This window comes from Apiospora hydei, assembly GCF_038363865.1.
Source record: "Apiospora hydei strain CBS 114990 chromosome Unknown utg000004l_segment0_segment0, whole genome shotgun sequence".
Lineage (NCBI taxonomy): Eukaryota > Fungi > Ascomycota > Sordariomycetes > Amphisphaeriales > Apiosporaceae > Apiospora > Apiospora hydei.
Window position 1 is genome coordinate 2,174,760 of NW_027117363.1, and position 20,380 is coordinate 2,195,139.

Genomic DNA, 20,380 nt, shown 5'->3' on the forward strand with positions numbered 1-20,380 from the left:
CTACGATACATCGAGGCTGAAGAGTCAGCTGGCTGTCATACCTGCTTTCACTTACCCGTTTTGACACTTAAACGGAACAAGGCTGTCGAGAGGGGACTGTTATTCGCCTGTTCCATTGCATGTACGTATATGAGACGATGCATTGCCACTGGCTGCCTGGAGTCTCCGATTACCCAACTGGGGAATGTCAGAAGAAGGCAAGGCCTGGCTAAGAGATTCCAAAGAAATTCCCACCTGCGAGCTGAGTCAATCAGCTTGATTTTCCATGTCCCAATCATATCCCCAAGATAAACATTCGAAGCTGAGGCTGTGGCGATCTCTGGCCGATCTGCACTAACTCCAATTCTTTCTATAGGTGATTAATCAGATTCCAACTTGGCGCAGGAGTTGCTTGGACTATCCGTCGGTGTGTAAGTCTGGCAGTCTACCCTCTAAGAAGTAAGTACGTTTCTCTATCTCTCGCCTGCTCACTCTCCGTTAGACCCATTGGACTGGATAATTGCAAACTTCGTGGAACCTGCTTCACGAAGGCTTCGGTACTTCCTCTCTGTGCTCTTTCCGTCCTATCGGGGCGCCTTCTGCTGTTGCGCTGTATACTGCACTGGTTCACGGAGGTTGTATAGTTGCCCCGTACTCGATCCAATGGAAAGCTTGGAAGTCCAGCTGGGCCATGCAGCATGGCATCCATCCCAGGTTCAGGTTTCTACCTAATACTTAATTCAGTATGTACAAGTAGGTAGTACCTAGCACTTCGTACCTTCCCTGTGCTTGCCTTGCCTCGCCTCGCCTCGTCATGGTTCTTTCCCCCTACCTTACATACATACATACTTGAACTTTGCCTCCTCATCATGGGTTGTACTCGTGCAATCGACTTACACACTCCGAGCTGGATGTTTGCCTGCAGCTTCCACCAGACGTGGGAGTCATTCTTTCAGCACCTCAAAGTCCACTTCACTTATTAAGATGTACCGGGAGGGCAGGCACCTCCGGGAGGCCAACATATCAAAATGTCTTTGACACTTGCTCCATGCTGGACACATGTTGAAGTCGGGTGAGTGTATGTTGTCTCGCCTTCCTGCTTCAACTCAAAAAACATCGTTGCTGCCCGAAAGCCAATTCCGTCAGTCACGTCCCGTTCCAACCTCCCGCATAGGTAAGGTAACCAGAGAAATCCAATCCATCACATTGCATTCGGACCAAACAGCAGACGGCAGTACCTCTGAATGGTCCCCAACACATCTTCATCTCACACACATTGGTCTTCGTCGTCCACTCTCCTTCAAGCACGTCTCATCTTTGTTCTGTTCTCTGCGCTTTTCTTTTCAGGAACCCCAGCTCTTACTCGTACCTGGCAACGGTATGGTGTCTACAAGTATCTAATTCACTTTTGCAATCCAGAAAATCGTGATTCAGACTTGAACTCTACACCAAGATCTCTAGCACGGGAGGGAACCCCATTGATCCCAACATCTCGTCATATCCGTTCCTGTAGCAAGTGATCAGATTCTGTCTCGTTTGTTGCAGGCACTCGCTAGCATGGGGGCTACCTCATATGACAGGCTGCTGGCCAGCATTCACTACATCTATCCAACCGTTGTCTTCGCATACTTCGCTATCACGTCGACGGTTGCGGCTTGCACGCTCCAGGCCACTTCCGAGTCGCCCAACACCCAACATAAGCGACCAAGAAGCATAGTTGGCCTGTTGGTGTTGTTCAACCTCCTCTACCTAGTCCAACTTGTCGCCGAGGTGGTCGAAGCCATCATTCAGCAGGCTTGGCCAGCCCCGGATGCTATTGTTGGTTTGCTATCATGCATGCTGGTATTCGGTATCCAGCAGACTACTCTGGGTAGCGGTGCATCCAGCATTGTCTGGTTCCCCTTCTACGGCTCCTGGTTCATCGCATTGGTAGCTGAACCAGCTATTGCGGCAATCACCATCCTGTCCACTGTTCAGAAGCCTGGCTACTCTAGTATCCATTTGTGGCTCAATGTGGCGATTGCTGCCGCTCGCTACTTCGTCCTGGCTCTTACTGTCATCGTCTACTTCGTCTGGCGTGCTAGACCAGAGGAAACTGGTAAAGACGATGAGAGCAATCCTCTTCTGCCCAAGTCTGGCGACAGGTCGACCGAAGGCAACTACTCGGGCGACAGCGGTTATGGAACCAACTCGGAAGGGAACACGGATGCCACCAATACGCAGACTACCAACACCGAGGCTACCAACTCGCCAAGCGACGGTGAATCCCCGTGGGAGCGTCAGGAGCGAGAGGCACGCGAGAAGGTGGAGAAGCGACTGAAGAGTGAGGGTAGCTGGGTCGCCTATGCGAAGGGCTTTCTTGTCTTCTTCCCTTACGTCTGGCCGGTTGGCAACCGCCGCCTCCAGTTTCACGCGGCCCTTGTGGGGTTGTGCCTGATACTCGGCAATGTGGTGAATGTTCTCATCCCACGGCAGTTGGGCATTGTCATGGACACCCTGAGCGGCAAAGAGGGCGGTCGTAGCCCCTGGGTCGAGGTAGTTGTCTTTGCCGGCTTGAAGCTAGCATCATCCGAGGCTGGTATCAGCCTGCTTCGAAACATGCTCTGGCTCCCTGTCGATTACTATGCAATCGAGGCCCTCTCAAATGCTGCCTATTCTCACGTCATGAGACTTTCCTCCGACTTTCATGACAGCCAGAGTTCTTCGGATCTGATCTTGGCTATATCGAGTGGGCACTACATCTCCAACATGCTTGAATCAATTTGCTTCCAGGCATTGCCGATGGTTGTGGACCTGGTGGTGGCTTTCATCTACTTGTCGGTAAAGTTTGGTGCCTATGAAGGTTTCATCACGATAGCGACTGGTGTGGCGTTTATCCAGGCAGCAACGTACATCGTTGGCATGTTTAAGGACAAAAGAAACAAAATGGTCAAGACGTACGAACCCCCAAGAATGACCCGATGTAGGCGCTAAGCTAATATTCTGTTAGATACTTCGAAGAACACTATGTAAGACAGGCAGGTATTCAAGGTTGGCATACTGTTAGCGCCTTCAACCAGATACCTTACGAGGAGGATCGATACGCGGCCGCCATCAACTCCAAGGTCTCGTCACTCAAGATGCTCTTCTCTGGCTACTACGTCGGCCATGCTTTCCAGTATCTGATACTGCTGTGTGGGCTGCTTGCTGGTGCGTTTCTAGCCGTATACCAGGTGAAGCATGGGCAGGCTACAGCTGGCGATTTCGTCATGTTTTTGACGTACTGGGCTCAACTTACCTCACCGCTTCATTTCTTTGCCACTTTGGGAAAGAGTATCAGCCAGGACTTGGTCTATGCTGAGCGGCTTCTAGAGGTGATGCAAGCGAAGGCAACAATTGTTGACAAACCTGATGCCAAGCCGATCAATCTCAGGGGCGCCAAGGTTGAGTTCCGCAACGTCAGCTTCAGTTACGACAAGAAGAAGGACATCTTGAAGGGTGTGAAGCTGGTCGTGCCTCCCGGCTCTTCAGCAGCATTTGTCGGAGCTACCGGCGCCGGCAAGTCTACAATTCTTAAGCTTCTCGACCGGTTCTACGATGTCACCTCCGGGTCCATCCTAATTGATGGACAAGACATTCGTGACGTTCAACTTTCAAGGTATGCTTGTTTACTTGCTTTAATATTATCACGGTAAACGTAAATAGCGAAATGGGGTATACTGATTGAAAACTTTCCAGCCTCCGCCAAAGCATGGGCATCGTCCCTCAAGCTCCGATACTCTTCGATGACACCATCATCAACAACATTCGATATGCTCGCCATACCGCGAGTGATGAGGAGATATATGAGGCATGCAAAGCTGCTGCTATCCATGACCATATCATGGGCTTCAGCGAAGGTTACAAGACCAGAGTCGGCGAGAGAGGAGTGTAAGCTACCCTACTACCATCATGTGTAGTGTCGTCCCCTTACTGATGATGGAATAGCAAGCTCTCGGGTGGTGAGCTGCAAAGGATTGCCATTGCCCGCGCAATCCTGAAGCACCCCGACATCGTGCTTCTTGATGAGGCTACCAGCTCCGTCGACACGGAGACGGAGCAGAAGATCCAGGGCGGTTTGCATGCCCTATGCGAAGGACGAACAACCTTTATCGTTGCGTGAGTAGTCTTTGTACTCTTTCAGGTTACATTAGCTGACCGAATGCACAGTCATCGCCTTTCGACGGTTATGAATGCCGATACCATCTTCGTGGTTTCAGACGGGGAGATTGCCGAGCAAGGGAGCCACGAAGAGCTCCTGGAGAGAAAGGGGAAATATGCCGAACTTTGGTCGAAACAGATCTTCGCCAAGCCAAAGGAACTCAAGGAGCCCAAGGACTCTGAACAACAAGATGGAACTCACCAACAGAACAAGTCTGCGGCACCAGATACTTCGCAAAGTGCATCCGACTGTGACAAGCAGCCCCCGCTGAAAAGTCAGCAGCCCGTGACCACGCCACTTCGACGACCGATCGATACGCCGAAGTTAGACACGACTACCAAGGATAGCCAGGCCAACGAGGCCAACGACCAAGTGGTCAAGACCCCTCGCGGACATAAGAAAGAGGTAGATCAGTCGAAAGATCAAGATTGATTTTTTGACTGACGCTGACTCTTACTTTTGTCACAGGGATCGAAGCTGAATCCAGGAGCACCCGAGTTCACACCCCGATCGGCGGCCACGCCAGTCCGTCATGCTGCCACGGTTGACCGCTGTAGCTGGGCTGACGACGTCCAGGCTGCAGCTGATAAGCAGTCGCATACTGTGACTACGCCTATCTTCGACATCGTCTCTTCCGTCGATTACGTCCACAACGAGCCAGAACAAGCAACTGCAGAGCACGCAGATCTCAAGCAGATGGATGGAAGCCCAGATGTGCAAATGGCTCCAGGTTATCGCCGACTTGAGTCTCAGGATACTTTCCGGTCTGTTTCGGATCCTGTTCCCGAACAGCCGGCAAACACTCCTTCTACCCCTACGCCCACCAAGAGTGAGCCACCTCTGAAGAAGACACCACTCCAAACAGACACAGCCCAAGGTGTCGGTGCCCATCGCGGTGTGCGCCCAGTGCAGCCAAGTACAAGCCAAAGTTCTAGTACCCATGGCCACGTCCACCAAAGCCACATGAACGGCCACCAGCAAGATGGGGCTTCTAGCGGCCGCGGAAGAGGTTCGCAGGGTCGACACCACCAGCGAGGCGGCACACGTGGGCGAGGTCGCCGCAACCCATCGAATAGCCAACGACGAACAGAGACTGCACCCGCCAAGACTCCGTCAGCCAAATAGTCGAGAAGATGCGACGGCGATGCTTTATCGTTATTACCACGCACAGCTGCGGTTTGCCTAGTTTTTGTTTTATCTTTGGTCCATTGTGTATACTGGAGGCTTTAGAGATTCGTCATGATATGAGAGGAGGAATAGCAAGATACCCTGTTTTAATTAGGCTGGAGACATGGCGAGATGACTATGATTCTTAGTTGCTTTTATATGCTTGGCTGGGTTTGTATTTGCTAGCAGCACCCACACACTGTAGCTTGACATATTCTTTCTGGTCCGAGGCAAAGATGCGATTGTACAACAAGTAGCAAGCAGCATTGAATTCCAGTTTTGGCCGTGCCACGAGTTCTCCTTTCGCTAGGTTGTTTTTGTGTTCTTTTCCTGTGACCATTTGAATGAAGTAAAGTAGTGTGTGATGGCGTGCATATGCAAAGTGCTATATACTTACTTATCTATCCCCGGATCAGTTCATCCTAGGTTAAGATCTTGGTGTTGAGTCGGGATCAACCCCGCCTGCCCGCCTCTTTCTTCTGCCACCTGCTAACGCCCCGCTGTTCACCGCCCGGGCACCAGACAGCGTGACAGCAAGAGAGGCACGCCTGAAGAAGTATCGAGTACATGCAACTCGTAGCTTAGGCAGGCCTTTGCTGGCCTGCCGCCTGCCTGGAGTCGCCCCCGGCTCGAGTCAAATCAAATGTTCTGGAACCTCCAGGAATCTCGTTAGCGACGGGATCCAATCTTGTAAAATATCAACATTCTCCTGAGCCGTGACTGCCAAATCGAGTCTTGCGCCAAAACCTCCCCTGTTTTCAGTGTTGCAACTTGCAGCCTTTTCAGCATCACTGTAGCGACAGGCCAGCCCGGTTTGGATTAGCAATATGGTGAGTGAGCATTGACGAGCTTCTGCCCCTCCTTCTGTTGTATTAGATCACGAACGTCCGTCGCCATACAGTAGAGCTAACCGGTGCCTTCGCAGGCGTCCACTTTGACTTCTAAGCAGCGCCTTGCGCTCGCTATCTGCGATTTCCTCTCCACATCCACAGAAGATGGCACCCTGAGCGCCGATGACAAGGACTCGATCGATGTCGCCGTCAACTGCATCGCCGAGTCCTTCAAGGTCGACCCCACCTCCCAGGAGGCTGTCAAGGAGGCTGTCGGCACCCAGAACCTGCTCAAGATCTACAGTGTCTACGAGAAGCTGCAAAGCGCCACCAAGCCCGCTGCTGCTGCTGCCCCGGCTGGCGCGTCCGCCGGCGCTGCGTCCGCGGCCGCCTCCAAGACACCCTCCGAAGACGACAAGAAGAAGGCCGAGGAGCTCAAGGGCCAGGGCAACCGCGCCATGGCTTCCAAGGACTACCCGACCGCCATTGACTTCTACACCCAGGCTCTGGCCCTGCACCCCGGCAATGCCATTTTCCTCTCCAACCGTGCCGCCGCTTACTCAGCCGCTAGAGACCACGAGTCAGCGCGCGCCGACGCCGAGGCGGCTGTCGTCGTCGACCCCAAGTACACCAAGGCCTGGTCCCGACTTGGACTGGCGCGGTTCGCTCTGGGCGATGCCAAGGGCAGCATGGAGGCCTACAAGCAGGGCATTGAGCACGAGGGCAACGGTGGCTCTGATGCCATGAAGAAGGGCTTCGAGACGGCCAAGAAGCGTGTCGAGGAGCTCGAGCAAGAGGATCCTGATGCCAGTGCCCCCAGTACCCGCGGTGGAGCTGGTGGCGCCCCTGATTTCTCCAGCCTCGCAAGCATGCTCGGAGGAGGTGGCGGCGGCGGTATGCCTGATCTCTCCAGCATCATGAGCAACCCCATGTTCGCGCAGATGGCACAGAACATGATGTCGAACCCCGACATGATGAGCAACCTGATGAGCAACCCACGCCTCCGTGAGATGGCCAACCAGTTCGGATCAGGAGGCGGCATGCCGGACATTGGCGCCCTGATGAGCGACCCCAACATTGCCGACATGGCCAAGAACTTCATGGGCGGTGCTGGCGGACCTGGCGCTGGACGCGGACCCGGCAGCCCTCCCCCGTCAAGCTAGATGCGGATTTATCAGAAAGAAAACAGGCGTTGCGTGAGCGCTACTATTACGCTGCAATGAAGAACAGCAATGCACTGCACTTTTCGACCAGGAACTTGCATTCATGGGGCTAGATGATTTATATAGACATTATCATGAGACTCACGAAGACTCCGCGCAATGGAACAGACATCTCCTTTTAAACGCCCTCTCGCTACCCACGTGTGTCTTGAGACCGCATTGACATTTGTACAGGAGACTTCTTAACAAGCCCAAGCAGGAATCCACCCGTCATGATCCAGCTCCCTTGATTTCACCAGTTCTCCAATGGTGGCACTAACCGGATCCGCCCTTTCTAAAAACATTCGCGCGTGTTGCCCAGACACTGCGACTGGCATATCCCGTTCAGGTTGACCTCGTTGGTGACGCCGCCCACCATGCCGTTGCCCGTCTTGCACTGGTCCCAGGTCTTGGTGGCGGCGCCCAGCAAGTAGCCCAGGAAAATGCCGTTGTTCCACTCGCGCCAGGCCGTGCAGCACTGGCTGTTGCCGCCGCCCCGGCCGCCGTTGGTAGTGGCGGCGGGTTCGAGGTTGGGGTCGACCCAGCACACGGCCACGGAATCGCGCGGCGGCACCGTCGCTTTCTTGTCGGACAGGTAGCCGAAGAGGCCGGAGCACGTGTCGGCGCGGGCCAGAGCTTTGGAGGTGCAGGTCACGAGGTTGTCGCCGCAGGCGGTGGGGACGCGGCGGGTGGCGCGCGAGTGCGGGCGCTGTTGGTACTGCGGCGCGGCCGTTGTGTCGCCTGGGGCAGCGGAATACCAGACTATCGTGGCGTTGTTGGCGTATGGTTCCTCGTGGAGGACTTGTAGGGCTCGTGCTTGCACGGCGGCGGCGCTGGCGAGGGAGAGCAGTGCCAGGATGGCGGCTCGTAGTACTACCATTGTGGGATGTGTGGTGGCTGGCTGGTAGAAAGAATTGGAGTGTAATGGTAATTATCAGATTGGGGATCGTTGGGAGGGAACTCGCCGCCCTCTATACGGAGAGTATTAGGTAAGTATATAATTAGAAATAGACCCCTGGGACGAGGTGTGTGTATTAGTGAGACAAGGATAGCTGGCAGTAGCTGAAGAACGAGGCTTGCGCGCGGGTGGTCGTGATGCTCTATCTTGTCTCGACTTATTTACGGGCTGTCTCTTGATAAGGCCGTCCTGTCGCCATAATGGGTTCAGGTATAGGTGAAGAAGAAGAAAAGGGAGCGGGACTGGACCGCTCGATTTATAGACGGACTACCGGAGGTATTATGGTGTGTCTGTCGCCGTACGCCACGCCGGCAGCATCATTGTTACTCATTGGCACGTGGCAGGCGGGCGGCCATCAGGTCCGAATAGGTAATGAGTGGTAGGGGTTCGTTGTCCCGGTCACTGAAAAAGCTTGGCTCATCACACCCTCACCTGACGTACGATATGGTGGTATCGTGAGGATTTGGCTGAAAAGCATCCATGCGTGTGCATAGCGAAGGGATGGCTCGCTCTCATGAATCTCTCTCCCTACTTGTATCTGGGCAGGGGACAGAACCTTGTAGCAGGCATAGCGAGAACACCACCAATACCAGTACCCCGATTTCTTTGTCGTTAAATCCTCCCGCTGGCAACGCTGAGGGGTGTTCTGTTCCATCCACCATCCCATCCGAGATGTCTATTTTTAGTACTATAGGGTGCGCCACCTATTGAAAAGATTGAGGGCAGAAGGAAGAAAGGGATGCACGGTAGATACAGGCAGGCCAGGGGGCTCACATTCTGGTCCCGTTTTGCATTTACCCGTGGACTGGCCAGGACCACCACATCCGCCCTTCCCTTCTGTTTGCTCGTGCTCTATCCAGCTCCCGCCTGTTCTGGAAACCAGGAATTCGAAAATATAGAGGCAACCAAGTCGATGCTGCTGTGTGTGTTTGCTCTTGCGAGGAGAGGAGGGAAGATCAGTCCCGGCGATGTATCCGAAACATACATGACCACTAACTACGACGAACCCGAATCCGATAAGACAGCGAGGAAAAGGAAAAGGAAAAGAAATCGCCTGCATCTGCAGTCTGCAGTGCAGGCAATGAGCGGCACAGCAGCAACACTATTGAAATGTACGCTCGGACCGCCCACCCCCTTCAATCCGTCTACCTACTTCTAGACTTGTCGTCGAGGTGGTGTCGGTTAGCAAAAAGTGCTGGCCAAGCAGTACCGCATTCTTCAGTAGCAACGAGACCGAAAGCGGCGATATCATCAGGTGTGGTGGTATTAGCGAATGCTACCTCATATCGGGCTTCGGTTCTGGAACGATACTCGGGGAACCACAGCTCGCTAAGAAGGTACGCTGGGTTGCTTGGCAGTGTCACTTCGTTCTAGATCCCGATTGGGCTGAGGATCATGACCCGACAGCACGTTGCCCTCTTTTGGCAACTTTGCTTCTGCTACTGGAGACTGGCACTTTCCGAACTTGTAGGACGTGTCTGGCGCTACTATGAATGGCACTGAACGTCTAGATCTTCTACATGGCCCAGACCTGCATCCAAAGTAGGTTCCCGGGTTCTCGTTCTGACAACGGGAGCAAGGCCTCTTCTGCTAGCAGGCCCTTTTGTTTGCCCATGTTTCGTAGACCGTAGAATCAATTCGCTTAGGAGCACGGCTATTGCTGGAAAGGGGCCCTTCAAGTAAGGAGGTTAGAAGATCCTGATGGGACTTCTTTACCGTATGGGCAGTCGAACGTCCATAGAACATATGTACATGACGACAAGACAAGATAAGAATAGCATTGTAATAGTAGCAAGCCTTCAAAGTTCACGGCTCTCGGAAGAGTATCAAGTAAACACCATCCCCCATCCACAATCTGCGTCTGCCCCGTAACAAAATCACTATCCGGACTCGCCAGGAAGCTCACGAGCTTAGCCACATCCTCAGGCTCGCTGACCCGCTCCAACACGCTCCCCTCCCTCGCATACCTCCGCATCACATCGCCCTTCTCGTGCTTCTTCTCGTCGCCACCATCCTGCGCGGCCATGCCCGCATCGATCAGATCCCACATCCCCGTCCCCACGATGCCCGGCGCGTACCCGTTGGCCGTGATGTGGTGCCGCGCGAGCTCGACGGCGTAGGCGTGCGTGAGGCCCCGGACCGCCCACTTGGTCGCCGAGTAGTGGCCCAGCAGCGCCATGGGCTTGAAGCCCGCGATCGAGGCCGCCGCCACCAGCTTGCCCGGGTCCGAGGCCGTGCAGGTCCCCTGCGCGAGCAGCTGCCGCGCCGCCTCGGCGAAGCAGTTGTCCACGCCCAGCACGTTGACGGAGAGCAGGCGCTCGAAGTCGGCTGGGGTCGCGGACAGGACCGGCTTGACTAGGGTTATGCCGGCGTTGGCGACCCTGTTTGGTGCAGTGTAAGTCACGGTCTCACCCTTTTTGATGCGACCCAACATAGTTGTTGAGATAGAAAGGAAGCTTGGGGAAGGGGGAACGGCAGTGTCAGTCTGCACTCGCGTCGACTTACATGGTCTTCAAAGGACCCAACTCCTTGACGCTCGTCTGTACGAGCTGTACCACCTCGTCCCGCTTCGAGACGTCGGCAATGGCGACGCAAGAACGCCTTCCCATCCCTTGGATCTCCTTGGCCACCGCCTCACAGTTTTCCCTATTGGCACCGACATCATTGACGCATACGTCGTAGCCATCCGCGGCCAGGCGCAAGGCAATCGCTTTGCCTATACCCTGGCCTGACCCCGTCACGATAGCGCTCCGAGGCCCCGGGAAGACGCGGGCTGTTGCCGATGGGGCGGGGTTCATGGTTGCGGCTTTCGTATAGACAAACAACTAACTTACTAGAGATGGTGATGCAAAATGCATCTTGCATTCTTTCTTCAGTAGATTGTCGGCATATATATATATATATACACATATAGCCAAGTAGATCTACAGGTGCAACGTGGAACACTGTAGCTCTATCGTTCCCCGCATGCAACACCCCCTCCTTCCCGGCCGGCTCACCGGAGTTCCCAGAGCGTACGACATGATGCTGCAAATGTGGGTGCTGCCCCAGATTGGCCATTGCTGTGTAGGTGCCCAGCGTCTCGGCCTGAATAGTGCCGAGAGTCGCGGCGCGGGCGAGAAGCCGCGATCAACGCGGATGAGGAACCGCAACGCTCTGGACCAGTTAGCTCGTAAGATTACGCGTAAACTCGCGCAAAACGTCTTAAGTTGCTGGAGACGACGACGACGACGACGACGATATATGTAGCAGTGTAGTAGAGTCGAATTCTTTTTTTTAATTGTATTCCCCAAAAGGCCGTAGAACGCCACCCAATGCATTACCATTAAAATATGCCGATCGCTGCTACTTTCCTATTCGGACGGCACGGAGAGAGGAGCAATAAGTCTTGGCGGTCGTAGTATACACAGGCTCTCTCGTGGAGAACCCCAATCCATCATCACCTCTTGCGAGCCGTCTTCTTCTTTTTACTATATCTTCTCCATCATACAAGGAAGGGGGCTTGTCGTTCGGTAGAGACCCATGGTATTAGACCTTGAACCCGAAGCCGGCCATGCAGCTCCGGTACTGCTGGATGGTGGGCTGGCAGTCGGCCGCGGGATCCGCCGACTTGGAGAAGAGCATGCACTCGTCGCGCTTCGACTTCTCGTCCTTGCAGACGCAGCAGGGCTGGATGTAGGGGAAAATTTCAGTCAATGCGCATAGAAGAGGCGACACTTTCCCAGCTTTCTTCTGGCGAAAATGGGGTCGGCGCATACCTTGGGCTTGGACTCTGTAGAGGCGGCAACGGGTTTGGTGTCTGGCTTGGAAGCCAGGGAAGCTAGTAGCGAATTGTTAGACTGCGGACTTGCGACTGCAGGGCCCCCAATTGGGAGAACGTACGCATGGAAACGCTTTGAGAGGCCATGGCGACAACGATTCTGAACAGAATTCAAAGATCGGACTTGGTGTTGAGCGAGTTGTCGAGGGATTGGGTGGCGTGATGATTTCCAATCCGTACCTTTTTCTCGGCTAGAATCTGGTCCAAATTATTAAGCATTATCGACTATCAATCACTTGGACCCCGGAATTTCCATTTCCTTGGCCAAAAGTGCTAAAGTAGCTCGGCAATATCGCATTATGTCATAGACTAGCATAATATTCATTAATGCATAACTCTCTATCTTTTAGAGTAGTTCTCATGCTCTTATGCAGCCACTCCGACTTACACTTACTTGTACCGCCTCGTAGGCTCGGAACGAGACAAGACGACCTCTGTTTCAGGCAACCAAGTCCCAAATGTTCGGGAAGAATTTAGCTTCAATGCCAATGCTGCTGCGCCGAGGCGTTCAGACGGACTGATCCATGCCGCCATGCAACGTGTTCTTCTCATCTTATCCTGTTTCTTGGCTGACAGTTGCCTTGGGACGAACACGTCCAGATCCAGGGGCAAGGGAAGGGATCCCGGGCTTCTCTACTTTTTGTGGGTTATGCGTTTGAAGAAGCATCATGAAAACACGAGATGGTTGCAAGACGAGCGTTGTAATAAGTGATTGAAAAGGTTTATACCATTTGGTCTTTAATTTGATATGATAATATATATAATAATAATACTGATTTGGACTTTTATTTGCTAAATCGGCGAGTCTTCGCAAGCGTCCATTAACGAATAGGGGATCTGCCTTGGTGATAACGAAGGTTGTATAGACTTGACCCATTGAATACATTCCAACCTTCGCGCGTACACGTTCTTCCAATTAATGGCTACACCGTCAGTCTATAGCTTAAAGCAACAGTAGCAACAAAGCGCAGCCAGAAATTCCCGCCATCAACGTAGCGGGCAGAGTGACCAGACCCGCCGCATTAGGCCGCTCTTCGGTGGTGATGGCCTGTCCGGCGGTATCACTCGCAACAACGGCTTGGACAGCTGTCCGGGTCGGGGCACCAGCAGTACTGGTTGAGAAGGTCAGAGGAGGCTGCACGCTAGTTGGGAAAGTCAGAGGGCGCTGCACGCTGGTCGAGCTCGCAGCCTGGCTGCTAGTCGATGGCAGAGGAGGCTCTGACGAGCTCTCTCTCTCCGCAGCCTTGTCGGGGGGTGTTACCACCGTTCCGCGTGCCATCGGGCCCGTTGCTGTCACCGCCAGCCGCGGGCTGGGGGCGATCCGAGTTTCCGCCCTCCTTGGGACCAGGGCTGTTGCCACCGCTTCGAGTGCCGTCGGGCTTGCCGTTGTTCACACCGCCAGCTCCGCCAGTGGCTTCCGGACCTCTGGCAGTGCCTGATCCAGGGAGGGGCTGGGGAGATGTAGGGCTCGCGCCAGCCGCCTTTGTGCCAGCCAAAGGCAGGGAGGCACTGCGCGTAGGCTGAGGAGCGGCAGGGGCACTGGAAGCAGGAGCAAGCACTGGATTGGCGTCAAGGGTCGGGAGAGCTGCGGCAGAGCTGCCTCGAAGACCGGCAGCACTAGAGGAAGCGGCGACAGCCTGAGACTGGGATCGCGACTGAGACTGAGACCGGGAAACCGGGACTGAGACGGACGCCTATTGATTCATTAGCCGACCAAAGTATTGAAAATAATATGCCTCGGAATCAGGACTTACCGAGTTGATGGCCGCGGAGCTTCGCGTAAGGGAACTAGAGGCCACGGCAATTCTCGAAAAGCTCTGCGAAGCAGAAGTAGCAGCAGCGGCGGGCTTCGAGAGGCTCTGAGTAGCAGAACTAGAGGCCACGGCGATTCTCGAAAAACTCCGCGCAACGGAACTAGCCACAGCGGCGGGTCGCGAAGCGCTACGAGAAACCGAAGTCGCGGCGGCAGCGGGCACTGAAGCGCTCCGAGTGACGGAACTAGCGGCGGCAGCGGGTACCGAAGCACTTCCAGTGACAGAAGTAGCAACCGCAGCGGGCTTCGAAGAGCTTTGGGCAATAGGACTAGCTACAGCGGCGATGGTCGAAGAGCTACGCGCGGCAGTGGCTGCGGGTGCGGGTGCAGAACGTACCAAAGACAAGCTAGCGGCAGGGGCTGGGAGGGGGGTCTTGGAAGAGGAGGCAGCAGCAGCAGAACCAGGTCTGGACTGAAGGGACGTAGCTGTCGTAGGGAGGGCCTTGGTCGCAGAAGACGTTGTCTCAAGCTTCGGAAGAGGCGCCACAGAGGTGGTGGTAGGCTTGACCGGCTCTGCGGAAGGCTTCGATGATGCCTTGGTTTCCAGAGACTGTTTCAGAGAAGTGGCCTTACCAGAGGCTGTTGTTTGGGCAGAAGTTGTGGCTTTAGCAGACGCTGTAGTTTGAGCAGTAGCTGTGGTCTTAGCAGATGCAGTTGTTTCAGCGACTGCTGTGGTCTTAACAGACGCTGTTGTTTGAGCAACTGATGTTGTTTTGGCAGACTTCGTGGCTTTGGCAGGCTCTGGGGTCGATGTGGGTGTCTTGGTTTCTTGGGACTGCTTGGCAGATGTTGTCGTCGTGGCTGCTCCCTCCTGTCCCTTATCTCCCTGTTGATTGTTGCCGTTTTGACCGCCGTTCTGGTCATCATCCTGACCCTGAGGTGTCTTCTTCTTCTGGTCGTCAGAAGAACCCTGCTGACCAGCAGACTGGCCGCCGCCCTGACCACTGTTCTGACCACTGTTCTGGCTGCCGCTCTGGCTGCCGCTCTGGCTGCCATTTTGGCCCTGGGGTGTCTTCGTCTGTCCATCAGAAGAGCCCTTTTGGCCACCGGCCTGGCCATTGCTTTGACCACCGTTCTGACCTTGGGGTGTCTTCTTCTGTTCGTCAGAAGACTCCTTCTGGCCACCGTTCTGACCCTGAGTAGTCTTCTTCTGTCCGTCAGACGAGTTCTGCTGGCCACCGTTCTGGCCTTGGGGTGTCTTCTTCTGTCCGTCCGAAGAATCTTGTTGGCCCTGCCCGTTCCCCTTTTGGTTTCCGGCGAGTGCAGTCTCCAGGGACGCCGTTGCAGTAGTAGCAGGCTGGGCTTTGCCAGTGGTTAACTCTGCCTTGTTTGGTGTTTTGCTCAGGTCTTGTGCCTGCCCGAGTGCCGCACCCAACACAACAAGGGCGGCGGTAAAGTATGTTTGCTTCATTTTGAGTGGAATGTAGTGTGTGATGAACCAGCAACGAAAGGATATGAAAGAGAGCCCACAGGGTCTCAAAAGAAGTCGGTATAAGCGGATCCAGAGCAATCTATACAGACCAGGAATCGAGAGTCTGCTTCAAGTAGCTGACCTGCAGATAACGTATAAGGAGTGACGAGAAAAATAAGTAAGAAAAAGAAGACAATACTGCTTCAACGGAAGCGAACGAGAGAGCGAACACACACAGAAACTGAACGGGAGCGATAGATGCAGGAAGGTGAAGGGAAGCAGGGCAGGTAACAAGAAGTTCTCAGGTCCTCTTGTATAACGCCGCACCCTGGTCACTCAAGTGCCTTAATGATCTGCGGCAGCAGTCTTCAGGGCAGGAATGTCGTCCCATACCATGGCGCCGGAGGAGCCGTTTTCTGCAGAGTGGTATTGGATCTCGACCTGTTGGGCTTTCAAGGACTTCAGGTGGGGATGGGAGGGACGGAGTTGAGACCGGGATAGAGATGTGAGGCCGAGGGGTATAGAAACGAGACTAGGCCACCCCTGCAGATCAAGCGACCCCGTGCTAGGAACCGGAATGCGGCTCTTCGTCTGGCAAGTCCGAGGAACATTCTTAAAAAGTTTTATGGTCAGAAACTTGTTCAGATGCCAAAGATTGGTTGGGTGTCAGGCACGTTGGGGAAGTTTCGTAAGATGGCAGAGACTGCATCGCAAACGAGCTTGCGATATGTAGTTGAACTTTTCGTGGGGCGCAAGAGAGATCTATGCCAACCGATCATCGCCTCGGAGTCGGCTCGAGATGACTAGATCTGTAGCTGCCGTTGTTTGACAGGAGGCTGTGCAGAGTAGTTCGAGCATTGACAGAAGTCTATCGCATATAGTTGGCAGAACGTTGCCAGGCACTAGCAGATCATGTCAAACTGTAGGGATTCCCTCTGCATTCCGACTGCCTACCTATTACGAGTTTTCCCTGACTTGATCTTCGCTCTGTCCTACCTACCCCATCACATATCACGAACACCAGATCTGGATGATCGGAAAGCAGATTTAAAGTTGAGATGCATGACCCGCTACCAGCTGAGGGAGGAATCTCCAGCGGGCGTCACTCGTGCGGTACAGCGGAGGACCGAAACGACAAGAAGGTAAGAAAGCTCTGCACACCATCCACTGGCAAGGGTGCTGGACGGAGCCGGCTCCACGGGCGCGCGGCTGAGCTCGTGCGTTGTGAGAACCCCCTGTTGAGGCTCTGACACGAAGAACTCGTAATGGGCATGGGGTGAAACAACGTTGAGGGGATGTGTTTAAGCGAGTAGCGTGTGATCGGACGAGAACAAAACCGACGGTGAGCCGTCACCAAGACGTTTACAGTAATGATTCAACAGGACCTAAAATAGGTTCCCAGAAAACCGGTTGCTACCTCTCATGCGCAAGGACTTGATACCAAGAAGTCCGGGGAAGGAGGTCTTCCGGCTCCTCAATCCTCAATCCTCAACGGAGACGGAGACGGAGACAGAAACGGAGACGGAACAAGGGAAACAGTGCCCTGTTCATTGGGTTGCTACCGCCAGTCGCCCGCAGTAAAGATCGGCAGTATGAGTCCAAGAGAACAAGAAGAATTCACTCCGATGGGAAGAAGATGCAATACCTATCAAAATGCATACCAAGTCTACAAGACGGGGCAGAGTGAATCATTGATGCAGCGACAAGTGATATGGGTAGATGCAAGGTAGGGACGGGACTGGGCGACGGTGGCTGGGAAACACTCAATTGTGGCTTGTGCTTGTGCTTGTGACGGGCGGGTGGTCCGAGCTGACCCAAGTGGCCTCCATTTTTGCCAGGGTCTGGTGTTTGAACGCGACAAGACTTTAATCGGTCAAACAACCAATCAATCACGGTCGCCAGCCTCGTCAGCAATAGTCCAGTCGCGACCTAAGCTCTGAATTGTGTTGAACCATCAAGACTCGAAATTGAGTTGCTTCATCAGCCTCGCCGTCGCGGTCGCATTCAATACAGGCACCCAACCAACACCATTCGACTGCGCAATCCCACCGGGTGCAGGCCCATGTAGACTGTACCATTCATTACTCTATCAATTTAATGATCTGAGGCCCTCATTCTCTGTCCCCTTCCTCCACAAACATGTCCAACATGAGTTTATCGGATCCAGGTCACGGAGTTGCGGGCGAACTGGTATGTACAAACAGAGCCATTGACATTGCATTGCGATCACCGCGGGCATCAGTTCTAACCCACGCCTTCTAGCTCCCCCATGTGCACCTCCTGTCGACGTTCCGGTACACGCAGAAAGCGCGCGTCGAAATCCCCGAAGTCACCAACTGGTTGATGAATGCGCCCCAGATCGCTCGCGACAAGGCGCCCTTCTTCTGGACATACCTCGACCGCCCCGAGAATGGCTACATCACACTCACATGGCAGCCTCTTCAACTGATGGGCACCAATTTCGCCAGCGACGGCTACATCTGGCCGCCCCAGGAGCAGTATTTCACCCAGGAAGTCGGCAACGGAGTCGTCCTCGAGATGTACTACCACCGCGCCGGCTATGCGCTGGGCGAGCCTATCGCTACTCACTCGCGCAGGCGCTTCCGCCTCATCCCGCCCAACGTCCACAACCCCAATGCGCCCCAGGTCGATCCGAGCCTTTGGATTGTCCACTACGGGCCCATCGACAACAACGAGCGCATTCCCGTGCAGATGCTGCCGCGCGATCCCCGTACTGACAGCACACTGCAAACTCGCGCCTACCTGCAGCGATGCGGACAGATACAGCGCAAAGAGTTCATTCTTGGAGATCGCGTGAACTGGCCCCAAATCGCATGGCCTAGAGAGCCCGCGAGGCAACCCGTGTATGCTGGTAATAGGGGAGGTGTCCCCGCAGCGGTCGCGTATCCTACCCACCCCCCTGCTGGTGGTGCGCCTTCTTCAAAGCGGGCTCGGATACACCCACCTCAGAATCAACCACCTGCCGCCATCGGAGTCTTGCCCGCATCCGAGAGTGCTTACGATGATGATGAGGACACATCGCGAGGCGATCTGTTTGACCACTTGACACCGCGCGAAATCAGCCTTGTCCGGTACCGTCAGAATCATGAGTGGATGGAAGAGATCTTGTCCTCGCCGTACAGAATGGGCCAAATTAGTTTCACCAATCTAGGACTTGGCATGAAGGGCGAGTTGTCAAGCTTGACCGATGGAATCTTCGAGGCTCAGGGCGCTGATGCTGCGGACCACCACCCCGTTAAGGCGGCAGGCCACCTGGACCCGAAGCTGGCAGAAGAATTCCGCAAACGAGTTGACGAGCGCATTGCTTCGACGAACGATGAAATTGCCAAATTGAAAGCGGAACATGAGAAGAAGATGGCCAAGTTCAAGAAGAACTCCCTTCTGACGACAGCTGAGAAGGAGCTAAGGTATGCCGTGGATGATGCGGGTCCTGGCGCGATTACCCTGGAAACTCGACCGGAGGAGCCTGAGGAAGGATCAGGACGATGGGCATCGAAGCAGAACAAGAGCGTCGACGACATCGTATCACAAGTCGAGGCGCAGCTAGGTCGTCATGCTGAAGTCATATACGACATGAGACGAATCCAAGACGGTGGCTACCAAGAGCCTGCCCCTGAGCCCGCTGAGCCTTCGCCTGTGCCGCAACCTGCTCCCACTGCGGGCGCGACGGGCAGCAACGCCATGTCCCGCCAGGGTTCTCAGCAAAGTAACATTATGCTGGGTGGTGACTCGGATGTCGACATGGGCGGCACCGCCGCAAGCATGCTTGACCAGATGCATACGGGCATCTCCTCCACCTCTACTCCGGCCAACAACTTCACGACCCCTCAGGGCCAGTTGTCAGCTATGCCGTCCAATGCGGCGACCCCAGCTAATGCGAATGTGCCTTCTCCCATGCCTACGGTGCCAGAGGCCCCAAGCAGGAGCCATCTGGCGACGTCTCGATGTCGGGTACTGATGAGCACCCCTCGAACACCACTGCGCCAGACCAAGGCACGGGTAGTGGTGATTGGGTCGTCGTCCCTAAAGGTGGCGTGACTCCGGACCCAACAGCCGCTGCGCCTGCCGGTAATCCCCCGTCTGCAAACGCCGCTACATCTACTCCGACTACCGCTGCGCCATCCGAACCTGCTGCCGCTGCTCAAGCCAGCCCTGAGTCGTCAGCGCCACAACAGCCACAACCGCCGCAGCCACAACCACAGCAACCGCAGCAGCCACCCGCAGTGACCGCCACGCCGGCCACTAACAAATCCGGCAGCGACACTCCCGCCGCCGCCAGCACAGCCAGCATGGGTTTCGACGCGGACAACGACTTCGGCTCCCTCGGCGACCTGGACACAGCCGGCGACGCCCTCGCCAGCTTCAACACCGACACTCCCGGCGATCTCGGCGGCGACTTCATGGAGGACTCGGCATTCGGCGAGGCCTTCCACGGTGTCGAGTCTGCCGGCGGTTCCATAGGAGGAGACGATGGCGGTAGCGGTACCCCTGCTGCGGATTCGGGCATCTGAAGAAGGCAACAAATATTGGAGGTGATGTAGATAAGAAAGGACAGACAGGTCAAACGAGTTTTGCATTCGACTAAAGCTTGCATCATTCTACTTGATAAATAGGGGGAGCTTCGAACTCGAAGTTGAAATTGGCTTGGCAAAGGAGTGTGGCGAAAATGACTCTTCCGCGAGACGGACCGATTCTTCTCTCCTACAGGTGTGTAAGATGACAAGAGGGTGAGCGTTGAATAATGGTAAAGGGGGAGTTAGGGCCTTTACTATAGATGCTTTTTTTTCGAGAGCTGTAGTAAAAGAATTTCAATATACAGTTTGCTAGTGTTGGGGCCTGATGTTGGCATTGCTGCAATGAAGTTAGAATGGTATGGTGATGAATGTCCGACTCAAGAATACACGACAGTCCACCGTGTACGATGAAAAGGGCGGCGAACTTGCTTGCGTTCGCATAAACAACGATAAAGTAATTGCTAGTCGAATTGGTGGGCATGGTT

The 20,380-nt window shown here is 54.5% G+C and overlaps 7 protein-coding genes across 7 annotated transcripts; 3 read left to right on the forward strand and 4 right to left on the reverse strand.

The window, feature by feature from the left end:
* Nucleotides 1-1,536: 1,536 nt before the first annotated feature.
* PG997_003186 (uncharacterized protein) lies at nt 1,537-5,284 on the forward strand (the record flags this gene model as incomplete). Its single annotated transcript, XM_066807501.1, has 6 exons — nt 1,537-2,915; nt 2,969-3,616; nt 3,697-3,888; nt 3,946-4,116; nt 4,168-4,564; nt 4,628-5,284. The coding sequence occupies 6 exons, from the start codon at nt 1,537-1,539 to the stop codon at nt 5,282-5,284; spliced, it is 3,444 nt and encodes a 1,147-aa protein (XP_066671119.1).
* Nucleotides 5,285-6,153: 869 nt separating this feature from the next.
* PG997_003187 (small glutamine-rich tetratricopeptide repeat-containing protein 2-like protein) lies at nt 6,154-7,319 on the forward strand (the record flags this gene model as incomplete). Its single annotated transcript, XM_066807502.1, has 2 exons — nt 6,154-6,156; nt 6,252-7,319. 2 exons carry the CDS (start codon nt 6,154-6,156, stop codon nt 7,317-7,319), a joined length of 1,071 nt encoding a protein of 356 aa, XP_066671120.1.
* Nucleotides 7,320-7,653: 334 nt separating this feature from the next.
* On the reverse strand, nt 7,654-8,238 carry PG997_003188 (uncharacterized protein; the record flags this gene model as incomplete). Its single annotated transcript, XM_066807503.1, has 1 exon — nt 7,654-8,238. One exon carries the CDS (start codon nt 8,236-8,238, stop codon nt 7,654-7,656), a length of 585 nt encoding a protein of 194 aa, XP_066671121.1.
* A 1,877-nt stretch (nt 8,239-10,115) lies between these two features.
* PG997_003189 (acetoin reductase) lies at nt 10,116-11,114 on the reverse strand (the record flags this gene model as incomplete). The annotated part of the gene is made up of 3 exons (XM_066807504.1): nt 10,116-10,128; nt 10,155-10,697; nt 10,822-11,114. The coding sequence occupies 3 exons, from the start codon at nt 11,112-11,114 to the stop codon at nt 10,116-10,118; spliced, it is 849 nt and encodes a 282-aa protein (XP_066671122.1).
* Nucleotides 11,115-11,844: 730 nt separating this feature from the next.
* Nucleotides 11,845-12,223, reverse strand: PG997_003190 (cytochrome c oxidase copper chaperone; the record flags this gene model as incomplete). Its single annotated transcript, XM_066807505.1, has 3 exons — nt 11,845-11,985; nt 12,075-12,136; nt 12,199-12,223. 3 exons carry the CDS (start codon nt 12,221-12,223, stop codon nt 11,845-11,847), a joined length of 228 nt encoding a protein of 75 aa, XP_066671123.1.
* Nucleotides 12,224-13,332: 1,109 nt separating this feature from the next.
* PG997_003191 (uncharacterized protein) lies at nt 13,333-15,360 on the reverse strand (the record flags this gene model as incomplete). Its single annotated transcript, XM_066807506.1, has 2 exons — nt 13,333-13,830; nt 13,891-15,360. 2 exons carry the CDS (start codon nt 15,358-15,360, stop codon nt 13,333-13,335), a joined length of 1,968 nt encoding a protein of 655 aa, XP_066671124.1.
* A 2,148-nt stretch (nt 15,361-17,508) lies between these two features.
* Nucleotides 17,509-19,892, forward strand: PG997_003192 (uncharacterized protein; the record flags this gene model as incomplete). The annotated part of the gene is made up of 3 exons (XM_066807507.1): nt 17,509-17,550; nt 17,623-19,220; nt 19,292-19,892. The coding sequence occupies 3 exons, from the start codon at nt 17,509-17,511 to the stop codon at nt 19,890-19,892; spliced, it is 2,241 nt and encodes a 746-aa protein (XP_066671125.1).
* Between the last annotated feature and the right edge of the window lie 488 nt (nt 19,893-20,380).